The 12517-nt window shown below is 51.0% G+C and overlaps 1 protein-coding gene across 1 annotated transcript in view; it reads left to right on the top strand.

The window, feature by feature from the left end:
• The window catches only part of DOCK3 (dedicator of cytokinesis 3), a gene marked incomplete at both ends in the record, with an annotated part of 412488 nt that overhangs the window by 387673 nt on the left and 12298 nt on the right, over nucleotides 1-12517 (top strand). The window contains 10 exons of the mRNA XM_082848220.1: nucleotides 610-714; nucleotides 5140-5281; nucleotides 6289-6455; nucleotides 6608-6694; nucleotides 7173-7352; nucleotides 7974-8057; nucleotides 8188-8304; nucleotides 9997-10118; nucleotides 11362-11500; nucleotides 12011-12158. Of these exons, the coding sequence (XP_082704346.1) occupies nucleotides 610-714; nucleotides 5140-5281; nucleotides 6289-6455; nucleotides 6608-6694; nucleotides 7173-7352; nucleotides 7974-8057; nucleotides 8188-8304; nucleotides 9997-10118; nucleotides 11362-11500; nucleotides 12011-12158 (1291 nt within the window). The remainder of the gene's footprint in view (nucleotides 1-609; nucleotides 715-5139; nucleotides 5282-6288; nucleotides 6456-6607; nucleotides 6695-7172; nucleotides 7353-7973; nucleotides 8058-8187; nucleotides 8305-9996; nucleotides 10119-11361; nucleotides 11501-12010; nucleotides 12159-12517) is intronic.

Raw genomic sequence — 12517 nt, 5'->3', positions numbered from 1 at the left:
GTTTTTCTGAACCTGAAGCCAGGGCAGCCAAGACTAAAAAACTTATCGACCTTGGTAATACCAGACGTCATGGATATTAGTTCAACTTTTAAAGTTTAAAATCTCCTAAATTGGGACCAGTATGAGTGATGCTGGCAACTAAGCCTTCCTCATTCTGTTAGCATCGAGTCAGATGATAAATGAACAAGAGCAATGCAGATGGACTGATGGAAAATGGTGCCACCTATAAGCAACACTAGCTTATACTCAATTGGTGTAGTGAGTATCAGTCAAAACCAGGAATTCCTGAGCAAAAAAAGGAAGTCCATGTTAAATGTGTATCCCTGAAAGTACAGGAAGCCTGAGCCTCTGTGGGGCTGAGTCCACTCATTGGGAAGGACACTCCAAGCAGCCTCTCAGGGCTGCTTCACTGTCAGGTGACAATGGAGAGTGAAGACTTCCTCTCCATCAGGCAGTTCCCCAGGGAGAGGTTGATCAGGGCTAGGGGCTCACTTTTTATCTAGACCGAGTCACCATGTTCTCTTTCCAAAAGACAGTGTCTACTTAGGCCTGGGAGAACTTGCTTTGGACACCACTAGCAGTCAAGCCAACTGCCTTTCTCGTTCACAGAAAATGGAGGCCAGCTACTATGACAACATCACGGAGCAGCAACGCCTGGAGCCTGAGTTCTTTCGGGTCGGCTTCTATGGCAGGAAGTTTCCTTTTTTCCTTCGGGTGAGTCCATTCAGGTAGTCACAAGAACTTCTATCATATTTTACACGTAAGTTATTTATAACCTGTTTTTTTTTAACCTTTTTCCTATTCTATTGAATACTTCTTTTTGAAGGAATGACCAGCCAACAAAAAGCATTTGGCTTAATTTGACTGGACTGGCTACCAACTTTAGACTCTGTTTCTCTCTGCAGTACTGTTTTGTAGCTACCTGGAATGTATGAGGGTGGTTTTCTTACCAAATCAATCAAGTTCCTGCAGGAAATGACCAGGGTGTGAGAATGTCCCATAGGTATGTTCAGAAACCTTCCAACTTCTGTTTCCAGTGCCTGGAATTCTCCAGTGTGACTGTTCTCAGCCAGACAGGACCTCAGTACAGCCCTGACCTCAACAGTAGGCAGTACAGCCAGGGTGGAGAATTATTGATTTGAGAGATTTCAGAGGATAGTCCCCTTGCTCCTGGGGTTTGTGGGAGCTGCCAAACATTGGATTTGGCTGTGGAAGGCCTTTCCTATGCAGCCAGTTCTCTGGCCCATGATGATTACAGCCATTTTCCTCCACCATTGCTGGAAAGGCTGAGCTGGTATATAAACAGAGTGGAAGGAATGACTGAGCAGAGACATACTGACACCAGTTAAACAGTTGCGATTTTTTTTCTCTTTAATCAGCACAACCCAGAGGCTCCAGGACAAGTCAGCCTGGGCTTGTAGGCTGTAGCCCACACGGATTTGCTGTTCCCAAATGACCTAAACGAAGCTGTGCTGATGAAAGAGCCCTAGGAGTTGAGACCTAAGAGTAGCTCCGATTGTCCCCAGTTCCAGTATCATACTAAGGTTCAGTGTCCAGGAAGCAGCTGGGAAAATTCATAGGATTCCCTTGGTGTGTTTGGGACCCTATCTTACTGGGGAAATTGCTTTAGCCAGTGAGCAGTAAGCTTGGTATCTCATCAAAGGTCAACTGAGCTTAATGGCTCCTTACAAAAAGCCAGTCTGCTAAGCAACAAAGTCCAGGCTGACTACATTTCAGATGTAAGGCAGGTCAACATGCACATTTCTTGGGCAGTAGTCATTATAGGCTAAAATGAAAGTGATTTCTGCAGGAACTAGCAATAGTGATAGGGACAGCAAGCACACTCTGCCTGATCACGATCCCCAGAAGGCTCTAAGTCTATTGCACAGGAGTGTTTATAGTAGCAGAATGTGAATAAGTAGAGGATCTCCTCAGGAGACTGGACCTCCTTCATTCTCTAGGGACCATCCAGTCCAGGCATATCAGAAGTGGCATGTTTGTTGCCCCCATCAGCATAGATCATACAACAGCAGTGGGGGTAAAGGTCAACAGAAGAGAAAGAAGGAAAAAAAAAAAAGAAAGAAGGAATAGTACAAGAATTAGAAACCAAAAGCATCTCTAGAAAGCCCTTTGATAAGCTAATGATTATAGCCCTGTAAGTTATTTCTTTCGCATTTTATCTTTGCAAATTATGCTTGTCATTTTATTCTCCTTGTTTAGTCCCACAATTTGTATGTCATCAACCAGATTTTACTCCAAAACATCATTATTTTGAGTATTACAAAATCAGGCCCTGATGTTCCCCATTTCTGTCTTTGTCAAGCAGGAGGTCTCCATCACGGTTCCACCTGGCTCCCACCCCTCATGCTCATGTCACAGGGAACATCAGTATCTCAGGGCTCTCAGAGCTTTCTGACAAGTAGGACCTGGCATAGTACCTGCATCTGAGCCATTCATACAGTGTTCTCAAGTGACAGTCTAAATGTTCAAACATGGTTTCAAGGGTGCCAGTAATGGAGGAAAAATAACAAGAGGTGTTAGGAAATATCATCAATCAGTCCGTCCTCATTTCCACACTAGGAGCTATGTTTCATGCATACAAATCTGCCTGGCCTGGCTACATGCTGCCTTCCCTTCCCTCAGCTGCTCAGTTCATCTGTGGCAAATGGAATAAGTCCAGTGGAGGTAGCCGTTTGCCTTGTAAATGGCAAGGGCAAAATGGAAAGCAGTGGCAGCCAGATCTGTCTCATGTAGGGATGCTGGGGCTCTCGCCTGAGCAGACTTGAAAGCAGCAACCAGCCTCAAGGTCAATGCTCTGTGCCTTCCTCCTGCTGGGTCTTCCCCAGCACACTAGGCTACTCTTTCACCTTCCCACATAGGCCATCTATTACTCTAGCTCTGTCAGCTTGAGTTCTCTGGACCATCTGCCCGTCTTGCCTCACAAATGTGATTATCTGCTAATCTGCATGGAGACAGGAAAACATCCAGCCCTCCCTCCTTGGGGGAATTTCTGTTTCTCTTCATTTGACTCATGAACAGACACTGGAGAGGATTGTACGTTTGTGAGTGGATATGAAAAGGCCAGTTCTAAACAGTTACCTTCTTTGTCAATTCTCCTTATCAAGCAAGGGACTTAGAAATGTCTCTGTCCTCTGTCTGTTCCACTGGAGAGGCCAGCCTGCTCCTCCTGACCTTGACTTCCCTTCCAGTGTTGCCTTTCCATTCTGATCCATCTGGACATGTGGCCTAGCCTTAGCTGAGTTCTCCCATAGTAAGAGAAGAAGTGAAAAGTGGGCAAAAATCCTATTCCAAAAAGGCCGAGGTCATCCACAGCCTGGCCTGTGATTATCCCTGTACTGGGAAACATAGAGCTGGCCCTGTGGAACCTCTCTCTCCCCCTTCCTCTGAAGACATGCCAAGAGGGGCTGCCAGTGCCTGACACCATTCGTCAAAGTGAATCTAGTGAGGCAGCTAGGCAGGCAGACAGATGTCACCAGAGAGCTTCAGAGGAGCCTCCTCCAGCCACTCACTCTTTAACAGCTGTGAGGTAGGCAGAGCAGCAGGGTTGAAGGTGCCTTGTCATGCCTTCCGTACAGAAAGAGAAAAACTGAGTCCTAACCTGTACCAAATATGATGTAACATGAGGTTTTAAGCAATCTGTAATTGGGGACTTCCCTGGTAGCACAGTAGTTAAAAATCCACCTGCCAATGCGGGGGACACGGGTTCGATCCCTGGTCCAGGAAGATCCCACATGTCGTGGAGCAGCTAAGCTCGTGCACCACAACTACTGAGCCTGCACTCTAGAGCCCACGAGCCACAACTACTGAGCCCACGTGCCACAACTACTGAAGCCTGTGCGCCGAGAGCCCGTGCTCCACAACAAGAGAAGCCACTGCGATGAGAAGCCCGTGCACCGCAACAAAGAGTAGCCCCCACTCACCGCAACTAGAGAAAGCCCACACGCAGCAATGAAGACCCAACGCAGCCAAAACTAAATAAATTTATTTTTTTAAAAAAAAGAAAGAGGGCTTCCCTGGTGGCGCAGTGGTTGAGGGTCTGCCTGCCGATGCAGGGGACACGGGTTTGCGCCTCAGTCCGGGAAGATCCCACTTGCCACGGAGCGGCTGGGCCTGTGAGCCATGGCCGCTGAGCCTGCGCATCCGGAGCCTGTGCTCTGCAACGGGAGAGGCCACAACAGTGAGAGCCCCGCGTACCGCAAAAAAAAGAAAAGAAAAGAAAAGAAAAACAGAAAGAAATGTGTAGCTGGAATGATGTTCTGCTGACACAGTTGCAAAGGAATTGCTGCCAGAGAGGCTGATAAATGGACACTGGGCAACGTTTAGACTGTTTCTCCCAGCTAACAAAAGTGATCCTGGGCTTCCCTGGTGGCACAGTGGTTGAGAGTCTGCCTGCCGATGCAGGGGACACGGGTTCGTTCCCTGGTCCGGGAAGATCCCACATGCCGCGGAGCAGCTAGGCCCGTGAGCCATGGCCGCTGAGCCTGTGCATCCGGAGCCTGTGCTCCACAACGGGAGAGGCCACAACAGTGAGAGGCCCGCGTACCGCAAAAAAAAAAAAAAAGTGACCCTACGAAAGCACACACTTGATCACCCCCTTTTCTAAATTATTTGGTGGCACCCATAGTGATACTTCTTGGCACACACCTGCAGGCATGTTCAGTCACCCTCCCACCAGTTCTCCACAAGCACTTTCCTTCTAGCTGTGCCTTTTCCTGTCTTGGCTTGTGGCCGTGGTTGTCATTGTACCCACATAGATTGCCCCCCACTCTTCTCTACTGCACTAACCCAGGTGGACCTTCCAAGGACTCTTTTCAGGCATGGCTATTTCCAAAATCTCACCCCGCCTCCCCACTTGCATCCCTTTCTGTGTGAGGAGCCCTCCCTCCCTCAAGCTTCCTGCAGCCTTTGCCGTACCTCCCACCCCGGGCTGTCACACCACAGTGCAGTTCTCCCTTCTGCTGTCCCTTACCCTTCTTGACCATCATTTCCCTTAAGGCAGAGACTTAGTGCTGTGTCCATGCCTACCACAGGGGTTCCTAGGACACGTCTGTGGGATGAAGATGCAGGGGATGGGTGGCAGCAGGCGAGGCATTGAGTGTGCTCTCCCATTTGTGGCAGAACAAAGAATATGTGTGCCGTGGCCACGACTACGAGAGGCTGGAGGCCTTCCAGCAGAGGATGCTCAGTGAGTTCCCACAGGCTGTCGCCATGCAGCACCCCAACCACCCTGACGACACCATCCTGCAGTGTGATGCCCAGTGTATCTTTTGACACTTAGTAGGGGAAGGAGGGCTGGGATCCTGGGAGGTGAGGCCCACCCAGTCAGCTACCCCTCTGCCAGGTCCTTGGCCATACAGGCCAGGTTACCTGTAAGTCCTGAAGCAGAGTGTGTTCTCGTTACTGACTGACACTTAGCAGGGCACTCGTGCTTCACAGAGGGGCCGTGGCATGCCCTTAGCCATGGGGGCCTGGTCATCAGCTGAACTTCAGGGGGACCTTTATCCCTCTGGTTGGCTGCTGCCAGCACCTGAGTCCCCACCCTGCCATATGAAGGGTCTGCCTAGGCAGCCAGCAGCAATCACTGTGGACTCTTGCTGCAGGGATACTCCACTTCTGTGTCCTGCTCTACTCCCACGTGCATCTGTTGTTACCCAGAGCCTTTGCCAGCAGGACGGAGGCACAGCTCTGGGGATGGGGGAGGAGACGGGGGGTCTGAGGCACTTGGAAGTCTGAATGCAAACACTGGCCTGCCCCTCATTCCCCACACACAGCTTCCTTGAACACCTCATGACGGTTGCCATGACTGTAGCAAGCTTGTTCCGGAGAGAGGAGGGCAGATAGACTCCCATATGTTATCTCGCCACAGAGATCCCAAAGAGTACTTTGTTAAAATGTTGTTTTGCAGTAAATACAGTTTACCCACAGTGGGCAGACCCAGGCTCTTGCAGCTTTTTCATTCTGTGGGGTGGGCACCTGCATTCTCCTGACCCCTTTCCCTTCTTTCTTAAAGGGGCACTGGAGAACACCTAGCTGTTGACATCTCACCTTGGCTGCGTGCTCAGGAGACTGACTGCTGGAGCAGGGAGAGGGGCAGTTAGGGAGATTCGGTGTGTGTTTGGGTCTGATCTGCCTCTTGAAATGCTGCTGCTGCCAGTAGGGAACAGGAGCTGTGGTGTTCCTTTCTCCTTTGGGGGGATGACAGGGGTCAGCCACTCAGGTCCATCTCTCTTTCAGTCTCTCTGGGTTTCTCCTTCACTTCCTGCCCAGACTTGCAGATCTATGCAGTGACGCCCATTCCAGATTATGTGGACGTCCTGCAGATGGACAGGGTCCCAGATCGCGTCAAGAGCTTCTACCGCGTCAACAATGTGAGGAAGTTCCGGTACGACAGGCCTTTTCACAAAGGCCCCAAGGACAAGGAGAATGAATTCAAGGTGAACAAATCTAGGGAAGTGGGGGCAGTGCTTATAGCGAGGCCGGGGCAAGCCCCACATTCTCAGGAGCTCATCAGTGTCTCACCCTTCGGGCAGGCAGGGCATGGTAAAAATCACTTAATGGCCTAAACCTACCTGTGCCTTCCCTGCAGAGCCTGTGGATCGAGCGTACCACGCTGACCCTGACCCACAGCTTGCCTGGCATCTCTCGGTGGTTCGAAGTGGAGAGGAGGGAGCTGGTGAGACACATTTCAGATGGGGCTCATTTTCACAGCTGCTTCCTCAGTTCTTGCTTTGGGGGCCTTTCTCTAAGGACTGAAGAGAGAGAAAGAGAGCTTAGGCCGCCTACCTGGCCTAGGCTGCTACAGGCAGTCCTTTGCTGGAGGCTTTGTGCACCTTCGTTCTCTCATTTAATATTCACAACACCCTTAGGCACCAGGTATTTTTTTTCTCACAATTTATGAATGCAGAAACTATTCTCTGAAGTTCAGAAAGCCAGAGACCTCTGACTTCAGAACTGGTGCTCTTCTCTGTTTACTGTACTTCTAAGTGCCTACAGATTAGAAGAGGAAATTAGAAAGGGCTCAGGGAGTCCCAACTCCACAGGAACAAGGGCGGGGAATCAGAATCACAGGTCACAGATCCCTGCTGTCAGGACTGCGATGAGGGAGGGGTTGACATTGTGCCTAGGATGACACCATTGCTGTGTGCCCCCAGGTGGAGGTGAGCCCCCTGGAGAATGCCATCCAAGTGGTTGAGAATAAGAACCAGGAGCTGCGGGCCCTGATCAGCCAGTATCAGCACAAGCAGGTGCATGGCAACATCAACCTGCTCAGCATGTGCCTGAATGGCGTCATTGACGCCGCTGTCAATGGAGGCATTGCACGCTACCAAGAGGTGAGCTGGGGTCCCAGACTAAACCCTGGCTGGGAAAGCAGTTCTCAGGCGCCTCTCCTTGAGATTCCAGCCTCTTAGGGAAGCCTTCTCAACAAGCCCTCTCCTGGCTGTGCCTCAGCTGACCAAGGATGGTCCTGGGATGAAGCTTTAAGCTCCCTGCCACTCCCTGTTTCCATTGTTCCCCCTCTCTGATGGGGCCTTTTCTTCCTTTTTATTCTCTGAACTCTGACAGATGGGTAATCCATCTGATGATGGAAGGATATTAAGTGGCCTCCAAGAGGAGCCTGAGAGCCCAGCCCTTCACGAGAAGTGAGTTGTGGGCTCGCTAAGAGACTAGTCCCCTCACCCTGGCCACCAGCCCTGCCTGCCCTACCCAAGCCAGCAAGGCTCCATGAGGGGCTGAGACCAGCATTCAGGCTTAGATTACTTGGTCACCTTTGGTCCTTCTTAAGACACAAAAAAACACACCTGTGATTGCTGGAGGTTCAAGCAGGCCAAGCTAGAGTTACGTTGGTGTGTGTACCTGCTAGGAGGCAGCCCAGCTACCTTTCAGGTGGCACCTTCAGACTCTTAGTAGTAGCCCTGGGAAGAGTCTTCCTGACTTGGCCTTTTCTTTCACAGGCCTTCTTTGATAAAGATTACATCACCAAGCACCCAGGAGATGCTGAGAAGATCACTCAGCTCAAGGAACTCATGCAAGAGCAGGTATGTCTTGCCAGGGTTGGAGGCCAGTGTCTAGGAGGGAAAGGCTAGGCACCACACGATAGCTGGATAGCTGCAGCACCCAAGGTCTGCTCCTTGGCTAACGGAGTAGTGTTGTCTATCACCCTAATAGGTTCATGTTCTTGGAGTCGGGCTGGCAGTTCATGAGAAGTTCGTGCACCCAGAAATGCGCCCTCTGCATAAGAAGCTGATTGATCAGTTCCAGATGATGCGGGCCAGTCTCTACCATGTAAGCTGATCCCTGTCCTGTTCCTGCTGCAGTATCACCAAGTGTCACTTCCTCCAGACCTGTGCAGCAAGCCAAAGGAAGTGGGGTGGGAAGAGGGGCTGGAGAGGCGAACATGAAGGAAAAGCTGTTCCCACCCCAGGATAGCAGGAGGCAGAGGTGGGTGCTCTAGCCAGGGGAAGGACACCCAGTATCCTCTTATTCACTTCCTCCCTAAGAAGGAGTCATATTCAAGGACAGAGAATGTCCTTGAATGCACTGTGCTGGTGAAGAGAGGTTTTCATATGAGGAGGAAAAGTTTACGGCCCACATGCAGGGATCTCTTTGGAGATATTTTTCATCCCAAGAACCTACAGAGGTAAGGCATAGCCTGAGCCAGTCTTCTCTCCTCCCTCTCCCTCTTTCCCCTCTCTTTCCCCTGCCTCTTTAACCCCCTGCCTCCCTTCCCTCCCTCTTCCTCCATCATGTCTGATGACCCAGGCTTACATCTGAGAAAGCCTAGGCTGGGCAGTACTTTTGTACTGGCCTCTCTTAGAAGGGTCAGGCAGGTTCTGGGGCTGGCCCAGGCCCCAGAAGATCTCCCTGACTCTGACCTGCCTCCTAGGTCTCCATGGCAGGGCTTGACCCAAGGACTGATGCACACAAGCAGAAGCAGGGCCTGTATTCCGGGGCTAGTTTCCCTCCAGGGGTCTTACAGGGAATGCTGTCTGGCTGAGAGCAGGCTTCAGGTGGTATTGAGCACAAACTTCTGGTCTCTCTGTGTGTGAACTTCCCCATCACAGCAGGTGACCCAGGCAAGCTAGAGCCTGGCCACTGGGGGAGCTCTCTGGCATGCAGGCTGTCAGGTCACTGCAGGAAAAGGCACAAAATGCTCACTCACAGACCTCAGGGTCTCCAGGGCATACATGGAGGTGTCCTCTCCAGCTGCAGAAGCACATTTCAGCCTTCTGCTTGCTTTGGAAGAAGGGAGTGGAAAACCTCCTGCTTCTTCAGGGCAAGCTCAGAAACATTCCCAGTGCACCTAAGGCCCACAGATTGTGAAGGACTTCAGGAAACCTGGACAGTTGTGCTTTGTTTCCTCAGAGTCACAAATAGGGACTCAAACCAATGTACTGTCACCCAGGAGGATTTGGGATCAAAAGTTTCTGCCAAGATGTCTACATACTTAATTATGCAAAAATAGAACTGTACTGTTTTCTAATTACTTGCATCAGGATTTTGTGTCCTGCCTCCCCATAGACTGTGTCACAGACAACTTAACCCAGGTCACTGCGAGCTGGGCCATTTAGCAATCCAATAAAACCCAACTCCAGCAGAGGTGTCCACTGTCTGACAGATGATAATCAGCTCTTCCTCTCCTGTTTCCCAGCTCTTGTTCTACTTTTTCTATAGTGATAAATGCCTGTTAACACACTCTTGTGAACTCAGACCAACCTCAGCCTACTCCAGATGTGCTCTTAGTGGGTTGACCTAGGCCTCACAGCCTCTTCCCCAGGCTGTGGTGTGGTTAGGAGGGTGCTTTGGTCGTGAAGGGGTCACTGCCCAAAAGAAGCCAGTAGTAGTTCAGGTTCAGCCAACAGTATATGATTTTTTTTTCATTTACATTCCTGCCACCAGCCTGCTTTTCCCTCTCACCTCTTAATTACTTTTTTATTCTTAATTATTTATTATGAAGGGGCATTCGTTTCTCAACAGGAGTTTCCGGGTTTGGACAAGCTAAGTCCTGCATGTTCAGGCACCAGCACCCCACGGGGAAATGTCCTAGCATCCCATAGCCCCATGAGCCCAGAGAACATCAAGATGACCCACCGGCACAGGTATGGCTTTAGGGCTGAGGAGGGTCCCCTCCACAAAGGTAAGTCTGAATGTCAAAGATCAGAGCAAGGAAGTCCAAAATAGTGCTTGTGTGTACGCACATGCCCTCTTACCCATGTGCACAGCAAACACACAGCTCCTGCTACAGGATCTACACTCTGCATCCAGTCATCCTGGGTGACAGAGGAGTATACATGGTATTGTGGGAACACGGAGGAGGGGGCATTTGGGGTAAGTCTTGAAGGGTAAGTAGAAGTTTGCTGGGCAGAAAAGAGTTGGTGTTAGGAAGGTGATGGAGCAAGATCCGGGCAAACTCACTAACATGTGCAGACACCTCAGGATATGAGCAAGCCAGTCTGCTCAGCACTACAGGGAGAGCCAAGTGGCTGGAATGCAGGATTCCAGGGCATGGAAGAGGGCCAGGACCAGCTCTGGATGGGCTCGGTTCATTCAGGCCTTTGGACTTGATCCCAGGGTGAATGAGGATCACCAGTTGGTTTTAAGGAAGAGGACAACATGGTGATGTGAACATCAAGGCGTCCCTGCTCTGCACTCAGGAGTCCTGGTCACCGGGGCTCCACTGGGGAGACTTCAAGTCTCCAGGGCAGGAAGCCCAGGCCAGGGGATGACCCTGGAGAGGAGCCCTCACTTGGCTTTGTTTTCCAATGTGAGCAGCAAGTCAGCACAGAGGGTACTCAGCAAATAAGAAGGAATGAATGAATGGGGGGCTGCCTAGAACTGATAGAAGAGAACTGTTGGCAAGCCTGTGACCACAGAGATGGAAGGAGGCCAGCAGATGGTTCACAGCCAGCTATTTCGATAGCTTCCCCAAACCAGGAAGATACCCTGACCTAGGAGCAGATCCCATCCGGGTGTAGGTACTGGCTCAGGTAAACACCCCATAGCAAGGAGGACCTGGGATCCTTGACCTGATTCAGCATATCTCTCATTCCTCCTGCGACACTGGTGATGTCATCAGACTGAGTGGCCATAAACCATTTAACTCTAGGTCAAGGCTATGCCAAGCTACCGTTGGCCCTCCCAGACTAGGGGCCTCTGGTGGGGTTCAGGACTGCTGCAGGCCTCAGATGGGTATGAGCATTGGCTATGGAACCATCCAAACCAGTGATGGCTAAGGCTTGGGGATGGCTGTTTTATACACACCCATGACTCTCCCCCTCACCACCTAGCAAAGTGTCTCAGCTCCAGACCTGACTCCTCCCTATCTCCCACTCTTGTTCACAGCCCCATGAACTTGATGGGGACCGGCCGCCATTCATCATCCTCTCTCTCCTCACACACATCTAGCGAAGCTGGAAACGTGGTGATGTTGGGTGACAGCTCCATGGGCGAGGCTCCTGAGGACCTGTACCATCACATGCAGGTACAAGAACTGTCCAGGGAGAATGGGCCAGGGCACCATACCTAGAGGATTCACCTCTCTGCTGGCCTGAGGACTGGCATCCCTGCCTAGTTCTCTTGTTCCTGAATTCAGAACACCCAGAGCTATGGCAAAACTGCCTTCCCTCCACACCATCCCATGTTGCACTTCCCAGGCCTTCTTTCCCAAGAAGGAAATCTAGCTTCAGTCCTGGCTACTCTTAGAGATCCCATGGGAAAGCTCCTCTGACAGATTGCCTTCCTTCCTGGCATTCCTGATGGCTAAGTCCTGCTTCCTCCATGGGCACCATCACTAGAGTCTACCCAGCAGCCCTGCTCCTTTGGGGTTATAGGTGACCCTTAGTGCTGGCCATCAGCCGGGCCTCCATCAGGGCAAGGGTACAGTATCAGACACTGGGTCTGGGCACCTCATGGCATGAAGAAGCCAACTCTGGGCCAGTCTACAATCCTGGCCATTCAGACCTCTATCCTGCTAATTTTTCTCCCTTTGCAGCTCGCGTATCCCAACCCCAGGTACCAGGGCTCAGTCACCAACGTCTCTGTTCTGTCCTCGTCCCAGGCAAGCCCTTCTTCCTCCAGCCTGAGTTCCACTCACTCAGCACCATCCCAGATGATTACCTCTGCCCCTTCCAGTGCCCGAGGTAAGGATGGCAGGGCGCTGCTTGCAGAAGGGAGAGGAGAGAGCCTCATGGGCCCCACTTGTCCTCCTCTCATCTGTGGCTATATCTTTGAAAGTGGCCCTGTGACTTAGAGAATGCTCACCTGCGCTTTTAGTACCAAGGACTCGAGGGGTCCTACCTCCAAATCTTTTTCTCTTGCTGGCTTCAGACCCTGCTCGGAGCAGTGGTTGCAGCTATGCTGCCACCAAGGTAGCTAGCCATCGCATCTCCACCTCAGTAAGAGGACACAGCCTAGGGGAAAGCTCAGTTCTTTTCCATTGAAGTGTTTGCAAGAATAAAGCTCAAAGTTAAGGCAAAAGTGAGTTTTGTCTTGAATAATC

The sequence above is a fragment of the Leucopleurus acutus genome (genome assembly GCF_964270905.1).
Source record: "Leucopleurus acutus genome assembly, chromosome: 10".
NCBI lineage: Eukaryota > Metazoa > Chordata > Mammalia > Artiodactyla > Delphinidae > Leucopleurus > Leucopleurus acutus.
The sequence above is the reverse complement of the archived record's forward strand: the minus strand, read 5'-3'. Positions and strand labels throughout refer to the sequence as shown.